Genomic DNA, 15166 nt, shown 5'->3' on the forward strand with positions numbered 1-15166 from the left:
AAAGTGCATTTCCTTTGCCCATCCTACTTTTGGGGGGCGGGGTGAGGTGGGGAAAGGCTGCCTTTGACCTCCTGTGGAGGATAGTTCTCTCACACCATCAGGTAGAGTGAGATGGCCACTTCAGGCAGGTGATTTTGAGTATCATGGAAGGGTACAAATTACTCATTATTGTAGTTTATTATTGTCAGATTTTTTTACTGCCGGAGAAGAGAAATGCATGCAGGATTTTCTGCCTCAGGTGCCAAAATAACATAGGGACAACCTTGGGGTGTGATTTCCTGCATCATCTCAGGGCAAAATGTCTTGGGCTGTGTTTGGGTCTCATATTTTCTCTCAGAGAGTCATGAAGGGAAAAGCACACTTCTACCTTGCTGGGCATTTACAGGATGGATTTTTCTGCTTCATCTTTCTCTCCCTCAGGCGAACATAGAGCTGCGGAGTTGTTTGTTCTCTGAATTGCTGCAGAATTTCTGTATATGTTAAAAAAATGGTATCCAAGGAGTAGTATCCAGGCACCATTACAATATTGTTTTAGATGCCTGCTGAAAACGTGTGTTTCAACAAGCTTATCTAGACACATTATTTAGTTACCTATATTTGTTTTAAAAGCTTTATATTTGCTTTTAAATGATGGTTTTATGTATATTTGTTTTTAATTGGTTTCTGGATTTTGCTGTTTTATCTATCATTTTATTTGTACATTTCTCTGAGAGCTTTTTGATCAAGCAGTTTATATATTTTCTAAATATATAAAAGTGTATTGGCACTTGCTTCAAGTTTTTCATCAATACAGTGTGGGAGATACTAATAGTTACAACGCTGCTCTGAAAATGTTGGTAGATTTTTGTAGAAAGGCAAGGTATAAATGTAACAACAACAGCAACATAAAGTAGTATGTCATCAGGTTTGAGGCTCTGGTGCTTTCTAATGAAACTAATTAATTACAGTCGGATAGCTTAAAGCACATGTTTGAATTGCATGGGAGCATTCCTTTACCAAACAGCAGTGAGATGCTTCCTAAAAAATGCATTCCTTGAAGTAAATGCTTTAAACAAATGATTTCAGCTTGCAACGCCTCCTGTAGAAACAACACTGTGGATAGAGACACACTTGTAGTTCTGCTGGCTTCAGTGCATCTCTGGCTAGGCCAGAGATGCATGAGGCTAGTCAAATCCCATTGTTTACTCCAAAACCTGGGGGAATGCAGCTCCAGTGCATTTCTCTGTGAAAATCAGCTTTACACAGAAATCAAAACTGGTTGGTAGAACTTGTTGCTACTCCATGGTGTGTCCAATGAAAACACTTTGCTAAAGGTTGGGCAGAGACAGTCCTTAGCCTAATGGTTTGCTGTGGGCAGTCCTAAATGGTCTGAGATCAGCAGTTGAGAAGGGAGATGTGTCTAGCCATGGGCAAACGTGTTTTAAACCAAAGCCAGAGAAAATGATCTGGTTTCCTTTAAAGCAGCTGGTGAATCTGCAGGCTAAATCACTTCTGATGTAAAGTGGATATGCAGCTTAATTATGCTCAGATGGTGAGGGATGAAATCAACAGTAGGTATTTCTGTATGTTGAGAGAATTAGCCCTCTACATGCACACCCATCACAAATATCTGTATCTTCAAAGGGAATGAAGTTATACAAAGAACACCCATTTATAGGGCAAGTGGGACATTACCCATTTTCAGTTTTACAAGGGGGAGGTTAAGAAGCCTGTCACCTGCTCCTGGGCACTGAACTCCTACTGTGGCTTGACCAGTTTGGTGGCTGGCAGCAGGAAAGGGGAAAATAAGTATTCTGGTTTGCTTAAACACACATGGTACAATTCTCAGTAATTTCCGATTGTTTGATGAGGAGGAGGTTGATGAGAGCCTTCCTGTGGTTGCCTAGCAACCCCAAACCACAAGATGCTTGTTTTCTTTCAGGTCAGATCAGGATATAGGTTGATAACTATCAACAGAACAGAGCTGGATGGGAGATCAGAGAACCAGACTGAGCAAATACAAAACTAGGTTTCTATTCAGAGCGCTTCAAATCTTAGGGCTGGCTTTTGGTGCTTTGATCTTATTTTTTTAGTAAGCCAAGATAATTGTTAGCACGTAAAACTATAGCCATAAACTTTCCTTTTTAAATGGACATCATATTAAGTCTATATGTACTCAAGATTCCTTGACCATGGTTTGGTGTAATGTCTGCATTGAGCCTATAGCTTTCCAGGATCAATCTCAGAAGCTCTGGAATAGTGAAAGGAATGTATCAGTAGTAAGGATCTGGGAGATTTAAAATGGATAGCAGGTGTTAATGAATTTAAGTACTGATTGCCTCATCATGTCTTGAGCCATGACATGAAGAGACAGTGGATATAAATGGTGGAAAGCAGAGGAGTACTCTTTTATTTATTTTTATACTTATATCCCACCTTTCCTCCAAGGAGCTCAAGGTGGTGTACATGGTTTATTTATTTATTTATTTATTTATCGAATTTCTTAGTCGCCCACCTGGCTGGCTATCCAGCCACTCTGGGCGACATACAAAATAAGCATACAGATACAATAAACATTAAAAATCTGGACACAAGATAATAAAATCTAGCCCACCCCAAAAGCCTGCCTGAAGAGCCAGGTCTTCACGGCCTGGCGGAAACTCATTATAGAGGGGGCATTTAATCTTCACAACAAACCTCTGAGGTAGGTTAGGCTGAGATAGCCCAAGGTTATCCAGCAAGTTTCATGGCTGAGTGGGGATTTGAACCCTGGAAGACCACTCTCACCACTGTGCCACACTTTCTGTTCATCAGGTTACTGCAGGCCAGAGATCTTTACTTCCCCAGATGTGGTTGGGCTACAATTCCCATCATCCCTGACCATTGGCTAAGCTGATTGGGGACAATGGGAGTTCTAGTGCAACAAAATTTGGGGGTCCAGTGTTGAAGAAAGCTGCTGAAGGCCATGCACAAATTACTCACTTATCATAGATAAGCTAATTGGTTAAAGCTCTCACTATTCTTCTATGTCAGGTATGGGGAACCTTTGGTCCTCCAGGTGTTGCTGAACTACAACTCCCATCGTACCTAGCCATTGGCTGGGACTGATGGGAGTTGTAGTTCAGCAACATCTGGACGGCCAAAGGTTCCCCACCCATGTTCTATATTGTGATTGTGCACTGCTCCTGAATACCTATTTCTGAAGATTGGGAGGCGGGAAACCTTATACTTAGCTTGGCAACCTTGCCTTCAGAATGATGCCATTGGCTTTACAACAGGAAGGTTTTAGAAACAAAGAAAAATACTTGGTTTTACAATTCTTAATAGTTCCCCCCTCCACCACCACATAATTATTTAGCATCATCGCAGGTGGTCCATCTAGGGGGTTTACTAACTGATTTTCTAGATCCAAAAACAATTCTGGAAGAAAGAAGATAAGTGTATAGGCTGAGAGTTGGTCTATATATCACTCATGGTAACAAGTGTCACACAAGAGGCACATTTTCATCTTTGTCTACAAGCATTATCATACATGCCTTTAAAAAAGTACTGGACAGATTCATTTGTAGTTGGCCATTATGGGAACAGAATGCCGGACTAGATAAGCCTTTCATCTGATTCAACTTCTTATGTTCTTATAGAGGACAGGCGTACCAACAACTGTGAGCCATGATAGCTAAATAGAGCTTCCATGTTCACAGGCAGTATACCTCTGAATACTAGAGGTTGGCAATAAAAAACAACAAGGAAAGGGCACTACTTTCATGCCAAGCTTATGAGCACTTACAAGTATTAGAAACTAAATGCAGGAGAATATGGACTTTGATGCAATTGAGGCTGTTATGGGTTTGGGGGTTGAGATAGATGATTTCTATGAGTCCCTTCCAGCCTCTGATTTGGAACCCTGCATCTGGAGGCGGGCTCTGCAGCTGACAAACCCGCTCTGCTGGTCAGATGAGTCTCTTTTGTTAATCTAATAGAGTGGCCAGGTGGGCTAATGGGTCTGTCAAGTGCACATTCACCAGTTAAAGGGCCAGGGAGATCCTATTGTTATTGAAACTCTTCAGGAGAGCACTCTTCTCTTGGGGTCTAAGAGAGGCTTGTGTTTTTAGTTTAGTTGGAGGAAAGGCTAGGAACTGGAGAGCCACAGAGAGGCTGGCTCCCTGCAGGATGGCTTTTAGATGCCTCCTATGAGCCTGATGGAAAAGCAAGATCTATTGGACTGCTGATGTTTTGAACCCCTCCATCTTATGCTCAGGCTGTGAATGTGTGTAAATAAACCACTTATCCTAAAGACACCGCAGTCTCTGGGCTCATCCAGACGACTGCAAAATGTGTGACATGCCCGCTATGTGTGTTCATTATTTTTCAGTCGTCCAAATGACGTCTTGCGCTGTTACGCATTTTCGTGGGTTAAATCCGCTCCTTGCAATACTGGCAAAAATGTGATTTGCTCTTTAAAATCAGGAATCATCTGCTGTGCCTTCAGGAGTTAGGATGCAATACCGCAGACTTTACAGCTGATGGGCGTTTCTTGGGCGTTTCCCCTTGCCCCTTCTCATTCCAGCCAATCACATATCTGCACTTTTGCGCATGTGCAAGAATAAGCCTGGGAAAATTGAACCAATCATCGCAATGGTGGGGTGTTGGGGGGGGTCTGCAACTACTGCGCAGATGCATTTTATTTTTTGCCAGCCTGCAAACTGGGTGAGATCTGCAATGCACAACAAGCGAGAAAGGGGGGGTTGGTTTCAGCCTGCCTCCAAAATATTTGTCAATTTCATTCTACTTGCTGGGGTTTTTGCTTCAAATCAGAAAAGCATATATTCGTTTAAGTGTAATATCACAAATCGGGGCTTCTAGTTGGTTTCAGGCCTGCTTGGAAAGCTTTGTCAATTTCATTCTCTGTGGGAAAGAAAGGAAGAAGGAGGGGTGTGTGACACGTTTCTTGCTTTTATTGGAGAAATAAGTGCAATTGCCAGCATGTGTATCTCCTTAAATATCAATAAAGGCAAAAAAGCATACATTCGTTTAAGTGTAATATCGCAAATACTGGCTGGTTTCAAGCCTGCTCCGGAAAGCTTTGTCAATTTCATTCTCCTGGGAAGGCAGGCGTGAAACTGACCAGCAGCCTTTCCTTCCAGGCGAGAACTCATTTACAGCCATATTGTACTTCGTTGCAAAGGGGGAGAGGAGCATACGTAATGTTTTTTGTTGACCAATTGGTTGATAGGGGGAGGTTTTAGAGGCAGAGCTTGGAAAAAGCGAAAAGAATGTAGGGGTCTTACTGCTGCATGTGTGGGTGCAAAAAAGCATTTTTTTAATTGGGAAAGAGCGAACTAAAAGGCAAAGTGAGGACTATCAGATGACAAACTGAATATGGAAACCGTGGATTATCCCGCTCCGTTTGGATAAGCCCTCTGCTGACTTTCATTCCAAGGAAACCAAACCCGTGGTAAGTGCAGGAACCCATGGAAGTCTCACACCGCTCGGAGATTGGGGTGGTGTGCAACAGAGGCAATGTTTGAAAATGTCACTGCTATACGCACTCTTCTTACCTCATTTCTTTCATACCAGCCAATGTTTTCCATTTTTGAAAAGGCCTGGGACCGTTTAACGACAAAGTAAATAAGGTAGCCACTACCACATAAGCAACATATAATAAGTACGTTGGCTAGAACCCTCAGGAACCTTCTCAGATGGATGTTCTCATCTTTGTTGCTTTCTTGCTCATCCACAATTGACTCCTTAATAAATGCAAGAAACAATGGGAATAGATGATTCACAGTCCAATCCTATGCATGTTTGCTTGGACCTAAAGTCTCACTACATTCAACGGGGATTACTCCCTAACCTAGCAAGTGTATTTTGGAATGCAGCCTCACCAAGGCTGGATGAAGCTGGTTGTGGTCCCTAGTGCAGTTCCCCCAAAGCCCCCCCTGAAAAGAATGCATGATTTGTTTTAAAAAAGTATTGAATTAATGTTTACTATTTATTTTATTAGATGTATTTGTATACTGCAACACATGCATACTCATATCTAAATAGTGTACAATTCTGAAAAAACACTAATAAGACAGCAATAATTAAACAATGGCAGATTACACACTAGAAAAGGCCACAATAAAAAGAAATATAAGTAGGTGTCTAGAAATTATAACTGTGAGCATGTGGGAATCTAGCTGAGAATGAAGAGGAAAAAGAAGGCGAGAGGTAAATTGAATAAATGAATAAATAAGAATAAATAATGCCTCACAGGGTTGTTGAGAGAATACAGTGGAGGGGGTAGAACCATGTACACTGCTTTGGGCACGCTCTCATCTTTTGTAGCAGTCACTAGGATGCTCTTTGCCAGAGACTCTCGTAGACAATGACTATGCACGTCCCTTCTGTTCCAAGTCTTTTTGGCAGACCTATCTGTCATGTTAGTGAGACAGCAGGTACCCTATTAACTCCCTACTTTTAAAAGCACAGTCATTTGTGGACAAGTGGAAAGGAAAGATCAAGGATTTTAACTACAACAGTTTGGCTTTCCCTGTTTCCAAATGAAATATTGTGACCAACGCCAAGCATTTCCCACACAGATAGGGAGAGACGCTTGGTTTCCACACCTGTCACAGTCCTGCCACCCAAATGGCAGCTCTAAAATAAGAACAGGAAATGAAAGGCAGTGTGTCTTTCTAAACTCTTCTGAGCTGCGTGGAGCAAAGAAGACATTAAGGCTACAGCCTTGTGCCCACTACAGGAGGAAGCCCTGTTGAACATAAATGCAATGTTTATAGATCAAGACAAAAGAAATTAGGTTGCAGCTTTTGAGGACTGTTATAGAGACAGTTCACACAGCACATCAATTCTTGTGGGCCACTGACTTACCCATCCTTTAAAGGCGATTAGACAAAGCAGGATGTGAGACCAAGAGCCCTTTCCAATTGTTAGTCTCCACAACTTCAGCTTATTCACAGGTAGACTGGCTCTTAACCTGGAGGTTCCACATAGCAACCTGGTCAAAATATCCATTGATGGACACTTTTCCTTCTCCAGGTTCAGAGGTAGTCTACCTCTGACTGTGCTCAGGGAGGAAAGACAAACAGCAGCAAAAAGGTTATTGGTCTCAATCCCTGCTTATGGGCTTCCTGATGTATATGGCTGCCATTGTGGGAAGCAGGATGCTAGATTAGGTGGACTTTTGGTTTCATCCAGTCTGGTTGCTCTTATATTCAGAGGGATTCCCCTCCCCCCACCTTCTTACTATATTATAAAAAGGCAAGCTGCCATGCCATCATTCAGCATGACATCAGGGGGATGGTGGGAAAGATGGCTAACAGGTTGGTCTGGCTGGCTATGCAGTGGCAGCAGCAGCAGTGGTTCAGTTGGTGGCCGGCGGCAGCAGCAATCTCCCCAGATTGCTAGGTTGGTGGGAGGGCAGTGCTGGCAGCAGCAGCCTTGGCGGCAGCAGCCTCACCACGTTAGCAGGAGGCCAGTGGTGGTGGCGTGCCGGCAGCCTATGAGTACTTGTATGCATGTAAGAGTCAGTCCCAATGTTTGTGAGTCCCTATGTGTGAGTGGGAGCTTCTGGGAAGTGTTGGGGGGCGCCTGGTGTGTGTGTGTGTGTTTGGGGGTGGAGGGTTGGCAAATGAAGGGGACACTGCCCCCCCATTTTTAAAAAAACAATGTTTCTGGTCTGTTGTGTCTTTTTTTTTTTAACTAACTGTGAACATACCTAATTGCTTCAAGAACCCAAGCAAGTTTCACTGTTCTGAACAGCAATGTTGTCACAAGTGACAGAAAAAAACAAAGCATTTTTACCCCACCTCAGCCAAAAAAGGCTTCCAGTGTAGCTTACAAAGATCAGTAGTACGACAAATCATAATCAATAATAAAAACTTAAAATTTTAACAATCAGCCATATTTCATGGTAGTGGGGGACATAACCAAAACATACTGGGGAAACAAGTCTGTACTATATTAATTACAAATGTACCTGGAGGAGTTCTCTGACCTGACTGACTGCTGCTGCTAGGCCTGGGCAAGCTACAGAGATAGACTAGGAAACAGAAACTAAAGGGAAGGGGGAAATCGATGATCTTTAGGACCCAGGGATTTTTGTATCCTGGTGTTGACTATCAACCACACTCTGACTTCACTCATTGACTAAAAACACTGAAAAGGCGGGAAAAGGCTGGCTCATCTGTCTGTATGTTTTGCTTCCTAACTTTTTGTGGTTTATAAACAAAGTATTCTCCATTCCATATGCCTCCTAGTGAACAAAGCTTTATAATAAATGTACTCTCCTTGGTTTTGTTATCACAACCTTGAAATCTTGATTAATCTGTAGTTGCTGGTTCCTTTTTTCATCCTAAAAATGCTTATTAGTATTGTCATGCTATAGTATTGTCATTTCAGCTTGCTTTAAACATTTTGCTTGTTTATGACTAATAAAAGAAGATGTTTTGAAGTGCTGGTTTTAATCTTTAACCTTGAACAGTGTAGCTCTTTTTGATTTGAAGGACAGCCTACCCCCATATCACTGATGGAGGCCCTCCTTGGTTGCCCGCCACTGCAACAGCAACTGGTAAAATGGGCAGGCACAAGGGAATTTTCTGTGCTGGCCCTATGATTGTGGAGGCTCCTCCAGGCAACCTCTTTATTTATTCATCCTGATTTGCTTGCAGAAACCTTATACAGTTGTTAGACAATGTCTGGCTGAGCATTTGTTCTGATTTGTTTGTGGAGGGGGGCTATACGACACTGAGCATCCTGATTTTCTTGCATGATGGTTATACATCTTCCCATTAATCAGTTGTTTATCCCACACTTTTTAGGTGCGTTTCACAATGCACTAAATCCACTTTGCAAAGTGGATTTGTTGTGACAAAGCAATTGAATCCCTCCTGCGAAATACTGACAGTCACCCTGGAGGTGACCCTGGATTTATTGCCAGCTGTCCTCCAGAAAGCTTCCACACTCCATCCTTTAGAAGAGTTTGAAGATCTATTTGTTTTGTCTAACCTATGTCCGTGCGCATGATATTTTATTTCTGTCATGGTGTTCCTTTTCACTGCGGACTTTGCTAAAATGGTATTTTATATTCTGGGCAGGATGTGTGTGTTTTTACTATTGCTGTTTTATTAATGTTGTGGGTGTTTTGTAGAAATTGTATTTTATTATGTAAGCCACCTTGAGAGAGTTTTACTCAGAAAGGCAGCTTATAAATATTTTAAAATAAAGATAAAGTTTAAGAAGACTGTATCCTGGCAGCTAAAGGTAAGCAATCTTGGGCAATGTCCCTGAGACAGAAGGAAACCTGAGAATAAACCTGATCACTACAGTTTTGATGTGGGCTGTGTTCAGCTCAAGAATAAATTGATTTTTTTAAACCCACAAAGAATTTGGAATACTTCTAATGTGCCTTTTGGATTTTCAGCCTTCACTGTACAATGTAACAGTACTGTCATCAAGCTTTTCCTTGTGAACTGGGATAGCTAGAAAGCCCAAAAGAAGAAACTGATGATCCCAGTAGTTGGGATATTAAGAAAAAGCCACAAGCCTTTTGTTAAAATCACAAAGTGTGTCTACCCATGATTCCCTAGCTATATAAAATAAGTATACTTCCCTCATTGAAATTCTGCCAAAGGTGCAATGCAGCAGCATCTCCAGAGACAAGGATCTTGCTGCAGAGTGGAAAGTTAATGTGGTGGGATCCGAGGAGGGGGTGGTGGTTACCTTGAAGCTAGTTGTGATGGATGCAAACTTGTTGTCTGCTGTCTCTGGGTTGCCTATGAGATAGTCCCAACTGGTGAACATTTTCGAGCTAAAAATGAAGTTCTCATCATCCCCGTCTCCTGTGTCTTCATGGGCATTACGGGCCATCCTGCAGTTCAACAAATTCATATAAGGTTGCTTACAATATATTATTCAGCCACTAGATGGCTCTCTTCTGTATGCACAGAACAGCACAGCAGTAGGACAGCACAGTTCATTAGGACTGCTACATGGATATTTCCAGTAGCAATATATACTTGTGATACACATCTGGGAAAGCTGATTCAAGATTCCTAGATGTCTGTCCAAGCATATATTACAGACATACCCCTGGTGCTTTCCACAATATGTAGTGTTGCTCAAAGGGAATCAAAGTAGACTTCAGTATGTGTTTGTGTTTACTCTTTTGTTACAGTGTAGAGCACTGTTCTTCGGTCTTGGATCCCCAGATGTTATTGAACTACAACTCCTATCATCCTTCACCATTGGCTAAGCTGACTGGGGATGATGGGAGCTGTAGTCCAACAACATCTGGGGACCCAAGGTTGAAGAACAGTGGTCCAGAGGATTGTACCTATAGTTATCACATTTATTATTATTCCCCGTTTTTTAAAGGGGTGGCCATGTTAGGCTGCTGCAACCAAATCAACAAAGGGTCTTGTGGCATCTTAAATATTAAAAATTTATTATGGCATAAGCCTTCACGGACCATAGTCCACTTCATCAAATGCATGAAATGTGATCCCATATTGGGAGGCATATATACATACACGGTTGGGCGGGAGAGAATGGAAAGGAGTGAGGTCAGAGGCAATGATGGCTGGTGGCTTCATATCAGTGGGGCAGACTAAATCCTGGAGTGGATTCCACTATCCCACTGACATGGAGCCACCAGCCACCACTTGCCAGAGGGAAATAAAATGCAAAAATTATAGTGATAAATCCTTTTTTAAAAAGAATTAAGTAATACAATGGCTTACACAAAATATCAGTACAATAAAGACAAGATAAAATCCAGCTTAACACAAATATATTATTGCATGTGGTTTTTTTCTTGTAGGCCAGAACTCACTTTGCCAGATGCTGCAGGCAAATGCTATACTTGGGTATATATGCCCACCCACTTAGGCTACCACTTCATGCAGATGATGAAGTGGGTTATTACTGTCAATGAAAACGTATCCTGTAATATGTTAAGCAGTTATGATGCCAGAGGACTGTCTTTTGGTTTTACCTTTGAATGTGAAGCTTCCATTTCAAGGTGCTACTATTAAAATGCCACAACCTTGGTTAAACATTTTTGAAGTTATCATCACAAGTTCATGTTTTATAAAATGTTTTTCACACTGGCTATGCTGGCAGTCCTTGAAGCAAGAACCACATGGACATACCTTGAATTTTCTGATTAAAACAGTAGTCTCCAATTTGATTTGATGGCTGAAATACAGTTTGTGGGGAACTGCATTCCTAGTTAACAGCATGCTATTATTTCTTGAATAGATAAGGTTAAATGATGCTGAGGTTTCTCAACAATGCCAATGCATTGGAGGTCTGCATGTTTGCCCATCCCCTTTGGTCCAATTTGAAAGAGCTATTTATGATCACTGTAGGGAGCCGCGGAGTGGGTGGGAAGGGAATTGCCAGTAAATGTAAAAATCCATTTGGCCTACAAACACCTTATAGCTTTGTGTGATTAAGGAAAGGCATGACAGTTGTAAGGTAAAGAATCCATTTCTGGCTTCATGTATCTTCAAGAATGAGGACAGGAAATTCATTTCAAATGTTTGATGCTCCTTTTTAGCATTCTGATAAAATAATACAAAGTTCAATGTTCTTGTAAGCCAGGAAAAATGTACCCATAGGGTGCTGGGTCAGCACTGAGGGCATCTTCAAATATTACACAGAAGCGTGAAGAAGAGAAGGTAAGTGGTCCATGCATCCTCTATTCAGAATTCCAGTGTGACATGCAAAGAGAAAATGTGCATGCTTTCACCATAGTGAGATGCGTGGACATGCATTTAAAATTTGCATCTCATTGGGCCGAAGTTCCCTCTATGCAGAATCCACAGGGTGTGTGCAGGTCACTCCAGGGCAAAGCCCACATGATGTTAAACATGTGGTTTAACAGTGCATGTGTTATTTTGAATCAGCTCCCTGTATATAGCGATGGATCAGACAAGAGACTTGATCACTGGTTTCCAAATAAGAGTTTACTAGAAGTAAGGCATGTTTACATCTTGGAGCAATGAACTCCCAGCAGAAGGCATAGCTGCTTATAAACAGAAGGGTTGGAAGGAAGACGAGAAAACATTGGGCAGAAGTAGAGCAGGGATAGAAGGTGAGAGAGACAGAAGGTGACTGTCAAGCCTTCATCGGATGAGTCCCTGGAAGAGAACGAGGAGGAGTGGAGTGCCCCAGCAGACCCAGCGGTGGGAGCAAGCAGAAGAACAAAGACACAGCTCCAGTCCTCCAGCTGCTGGAAAATGTTCAAGATACAGCTGGAGCCCCTCAGTCAGACTCAGGGAGTGAACAGGAGGCCCTCTGCCTCAGCAGAGCAAAGAAACCAGCCAGCAGCAGAGCAATGCAGGTCTTCTGGCTGTTTAAGGCTGCAAAATCCTGGGAGCTGGAGGCTAATTGCAATCACCTGTAACAGGGAGCTGAGTTCAAAAGGCCATGAGTGGCCTTTGCCCTCTGCTAGAAGCAACATCAGTCACCAGCATCACCAGCCTTGCCCATGACCTGGACCCTTTTGAGTCTTTTGGATCCTGGACTGCCTTGCTGGACTATTTTGAATCTTGGACAGCCTTACCAGACTTTGCTTGCAGAAACCCAACTGGTATTGCTGCCCCAGATCTTCCCTCCCTGTCCCTCAATATCGCCAGCCTCAGCAAATTTACAAGCCACCCACTGCCTGGCCAGCTGCTGGCTACTTGTTTTACTGCACTATCAATCACCACTGTGCAGCTGGCAAAGATTGACAGTGACAAAGTGGATTCCCTAATATCCCCTCCCATCTCAAGAAGGTGTAGATTAACCCTCTGGGTTCAGGTTCTCAGTGATTCACGGGCAGAGTCCTCCAACAACATGCATCTTTTCAAAACTGCAAAGAGTGTCAGTCCTCTTTGCCTAAGGATGGAGAAGATGGCACCACCCCCTATTCTATGTGTAGAAGCCAACCAGACTCACAGCTGAATGTTACATCAACTCTGACAATGGGAGGGCAGCAGGCTAGCTTAGGGAATATAGGTCAGGCTGTGTGGCACTTGCAGGTCTGTCCTCCAACACTTTGTTGCTGCTTCCTGCCCCCCAGCATTTGCTGCCTGAAACTTCCATCTCACTCCGCCCAATAGGAGCCACTGGCGCCCCAACCAGGATTGGGACCATGATGGTTGGGGAGTGTTGACAATTTTTTCCCTTCCAAAACTGCTATTTGCATGTAGACAGGCATATCCATGCATCCTGTTCCAGAGCACCATAGTGACGCTATATGTTATCTTGACAAAACATGGATTTTTGAAACTTGTGTTTGTGCAATTTAACTGTAAAGAATGAGAAAACATTTGTGGAGATGAGTGGTGGAGATAAGGGGCAGAGGGTGCTTAACCCTCTTAATCCCTCCTAAAGGCCTTTTCCTCCCTATTGGGCTTATTTCCAGTCCTGTAACTGGCTGAGGGTAAAGCTGAAAGAAAAACATAACAGCTGAGGTTGCAGTTAGCAGTCATGTATGCGCTTTGGGTCCAGCAATTATCCATCCTCACATTAGTATTGGGGGGAAAACAGGGCTGGGTGCCCCATATTTGCTTTGCAACATGTAATTTCCCCCTCAGTTTAATGTCCAACGCTGCTCTGAACTCCTTTGGGAGACAAGTACCTGCTTGTCTGAACCGCTCATTACAAGCAAAAGCTGACCTTCAGTGCACCACTATATCTTATGTATATAATATACACTGTATATTATGAAAATATGTAGTACCACCTTAGCTAAAAGCAACATATTCCAGCGTATGTTGTGAAGACAGCCCCATGTTAAATTTCCCTACCTGCAGTTCCTACAAAGAATAATCTTTATGCTTTCTATAATACCAGCACACATTACTTATTGTTATCCATAATTCTCCAATTCTGTTCTTGAGAAGCTGTTTGAAACAGGACAGGCTACTGCACTCATCCATTCACTTCTTAGCTTAGAGTGCTAACCATTTTCATTCGATGTAATTATTTTTTAACTACATCATTTAAGCAAGCTGGAAAATGCATTGAAACCCCTTGTAGTTTATAAGGCTGCTGTTTTTTTTGACCATACTAGAGGCATAGGAAGGATGCTATCAGTAGAGTCAGAGAAAGCCAACAGAGAAACAGCTGAACTTACGATCTTATTACAACCATTATGCTGTATCCGTATACACCGACAACACCAACCATGAAATATGCCATTGGTAGCCTGTACTTTAACCAACCAATTGTCCTTTGGTTGTTGTAGTAGCCATAGAAAACAGCAGAGTACTTAATATAGCCCTAAAAGGGGGGACAAAATAGCTTAAATCAGTTTGAGCAGATCAGTTTTAGATATTCATTCTTACACATGTAAAATCTAAGCATATTCCATGATCAGTGGGTGCAAAGCTAGTGAGGGGACAAACTGGATTCAGTCTACTTCTCACTGCTGAAACTGATGAGGTACAAGCTACAGCTGAGATGCCTGTTCATGACTTCATTAGCGTAATATCTGTTGTATAAATTTGTATAAATGAGCAGAGATCATCAACAGTCTGAGATGTGTGCGCGCCAGTGTGTGCATTCACCTAAGTGGCAGGCTTTTACCCTGCATTGAGATCACTGAGACTTAAGACTTAGTAAAATAAGAAAAGCTACTTTAGTTATAGAAATACATAGTAGATAGGAAAGGAACACCTAGTTCTAACTAACTAAGTTGGAGGCGCAATGCCCAGACGTGGGTATTGCCCTCATGGCTCAGGAGAGAGAGCAAAGACAAAGATGTCTCTTCTCCAGAGCTTGGAAAAGTTACTTTTTAAAACTACAACTCCTATCAGCCCCAACCTGCATGGCCACTGGATTGGGCTGATGGGAGCTGTAGTTCAAAAAAGTAACTTTTCCAAGCTCTGCTCCTATCTCTTGGACAGTTGAAGAAGACGACAAAGGATGGAGGGACAGATAAGCTTCCCTGAGCATATCAGTTTACAACGAAAGGAAGTTAGTCAGAGCACAGCACAGGTAAAAGTAGGCAAGCCTAGCCATCTGGAGGATCCTAACTCTATCTCCCTTCTGGAACACAAACAAAAGAACAAAACAGGAGTTGCTCTTGCCCCACTTCCAACAATATCTACCACTGAGAGTGATACTTTTTGTTAGACACAAGAGATGGTATAAGCAGAAGCTTTAGCCACAATTCCTTGCGGCAATACTA

General features: G+C 42.4%; 1 protein-coding gene across 1 annotated transcript in view; it reads right to left on the bottom strand.

Moving 5' to 3' along the window:
• The window catches only part of TMC2 (transmembrane channel like 2), a 94675-nt gene that overhangs the window by 37684 nt on the left and 41825 nt on the right, over positions 1–15166 (bottom strand). The window contains exons 9-11 of the mRNA XM_061585568.1: positions 14111–14256; positions 9703–9850; positions 5538–5726 (exon numbers count right to left, since the gene is read on the bottom strand). Of these exons, the coding sequence (XP_061441552.1) occupies positions 5538–5726; positions 9703–9850; positions 14111–14256 (483 nt within the window). The remainder of the gene's footprint in view (positions 1–5537; positions 5727–9702; positions 9851–14110; positions 14257–15166) is intronic.

The sequence above is a fragment of the Rhineura floridana genome, chromosome 10 (assembly GCF_030035675.1).
Source record: "Rhineura floridana isolate rRhiFlo1 chromosome 10, rRhiFlo1.hap2, whole genome shotgun sequence".
NCBI classification, from domain to species: Eukaryota; Metazoa; Chordata; class Lepidosauria; order Squamata; family Rhineuridae; genus Rhineura; species Rhineura floridana.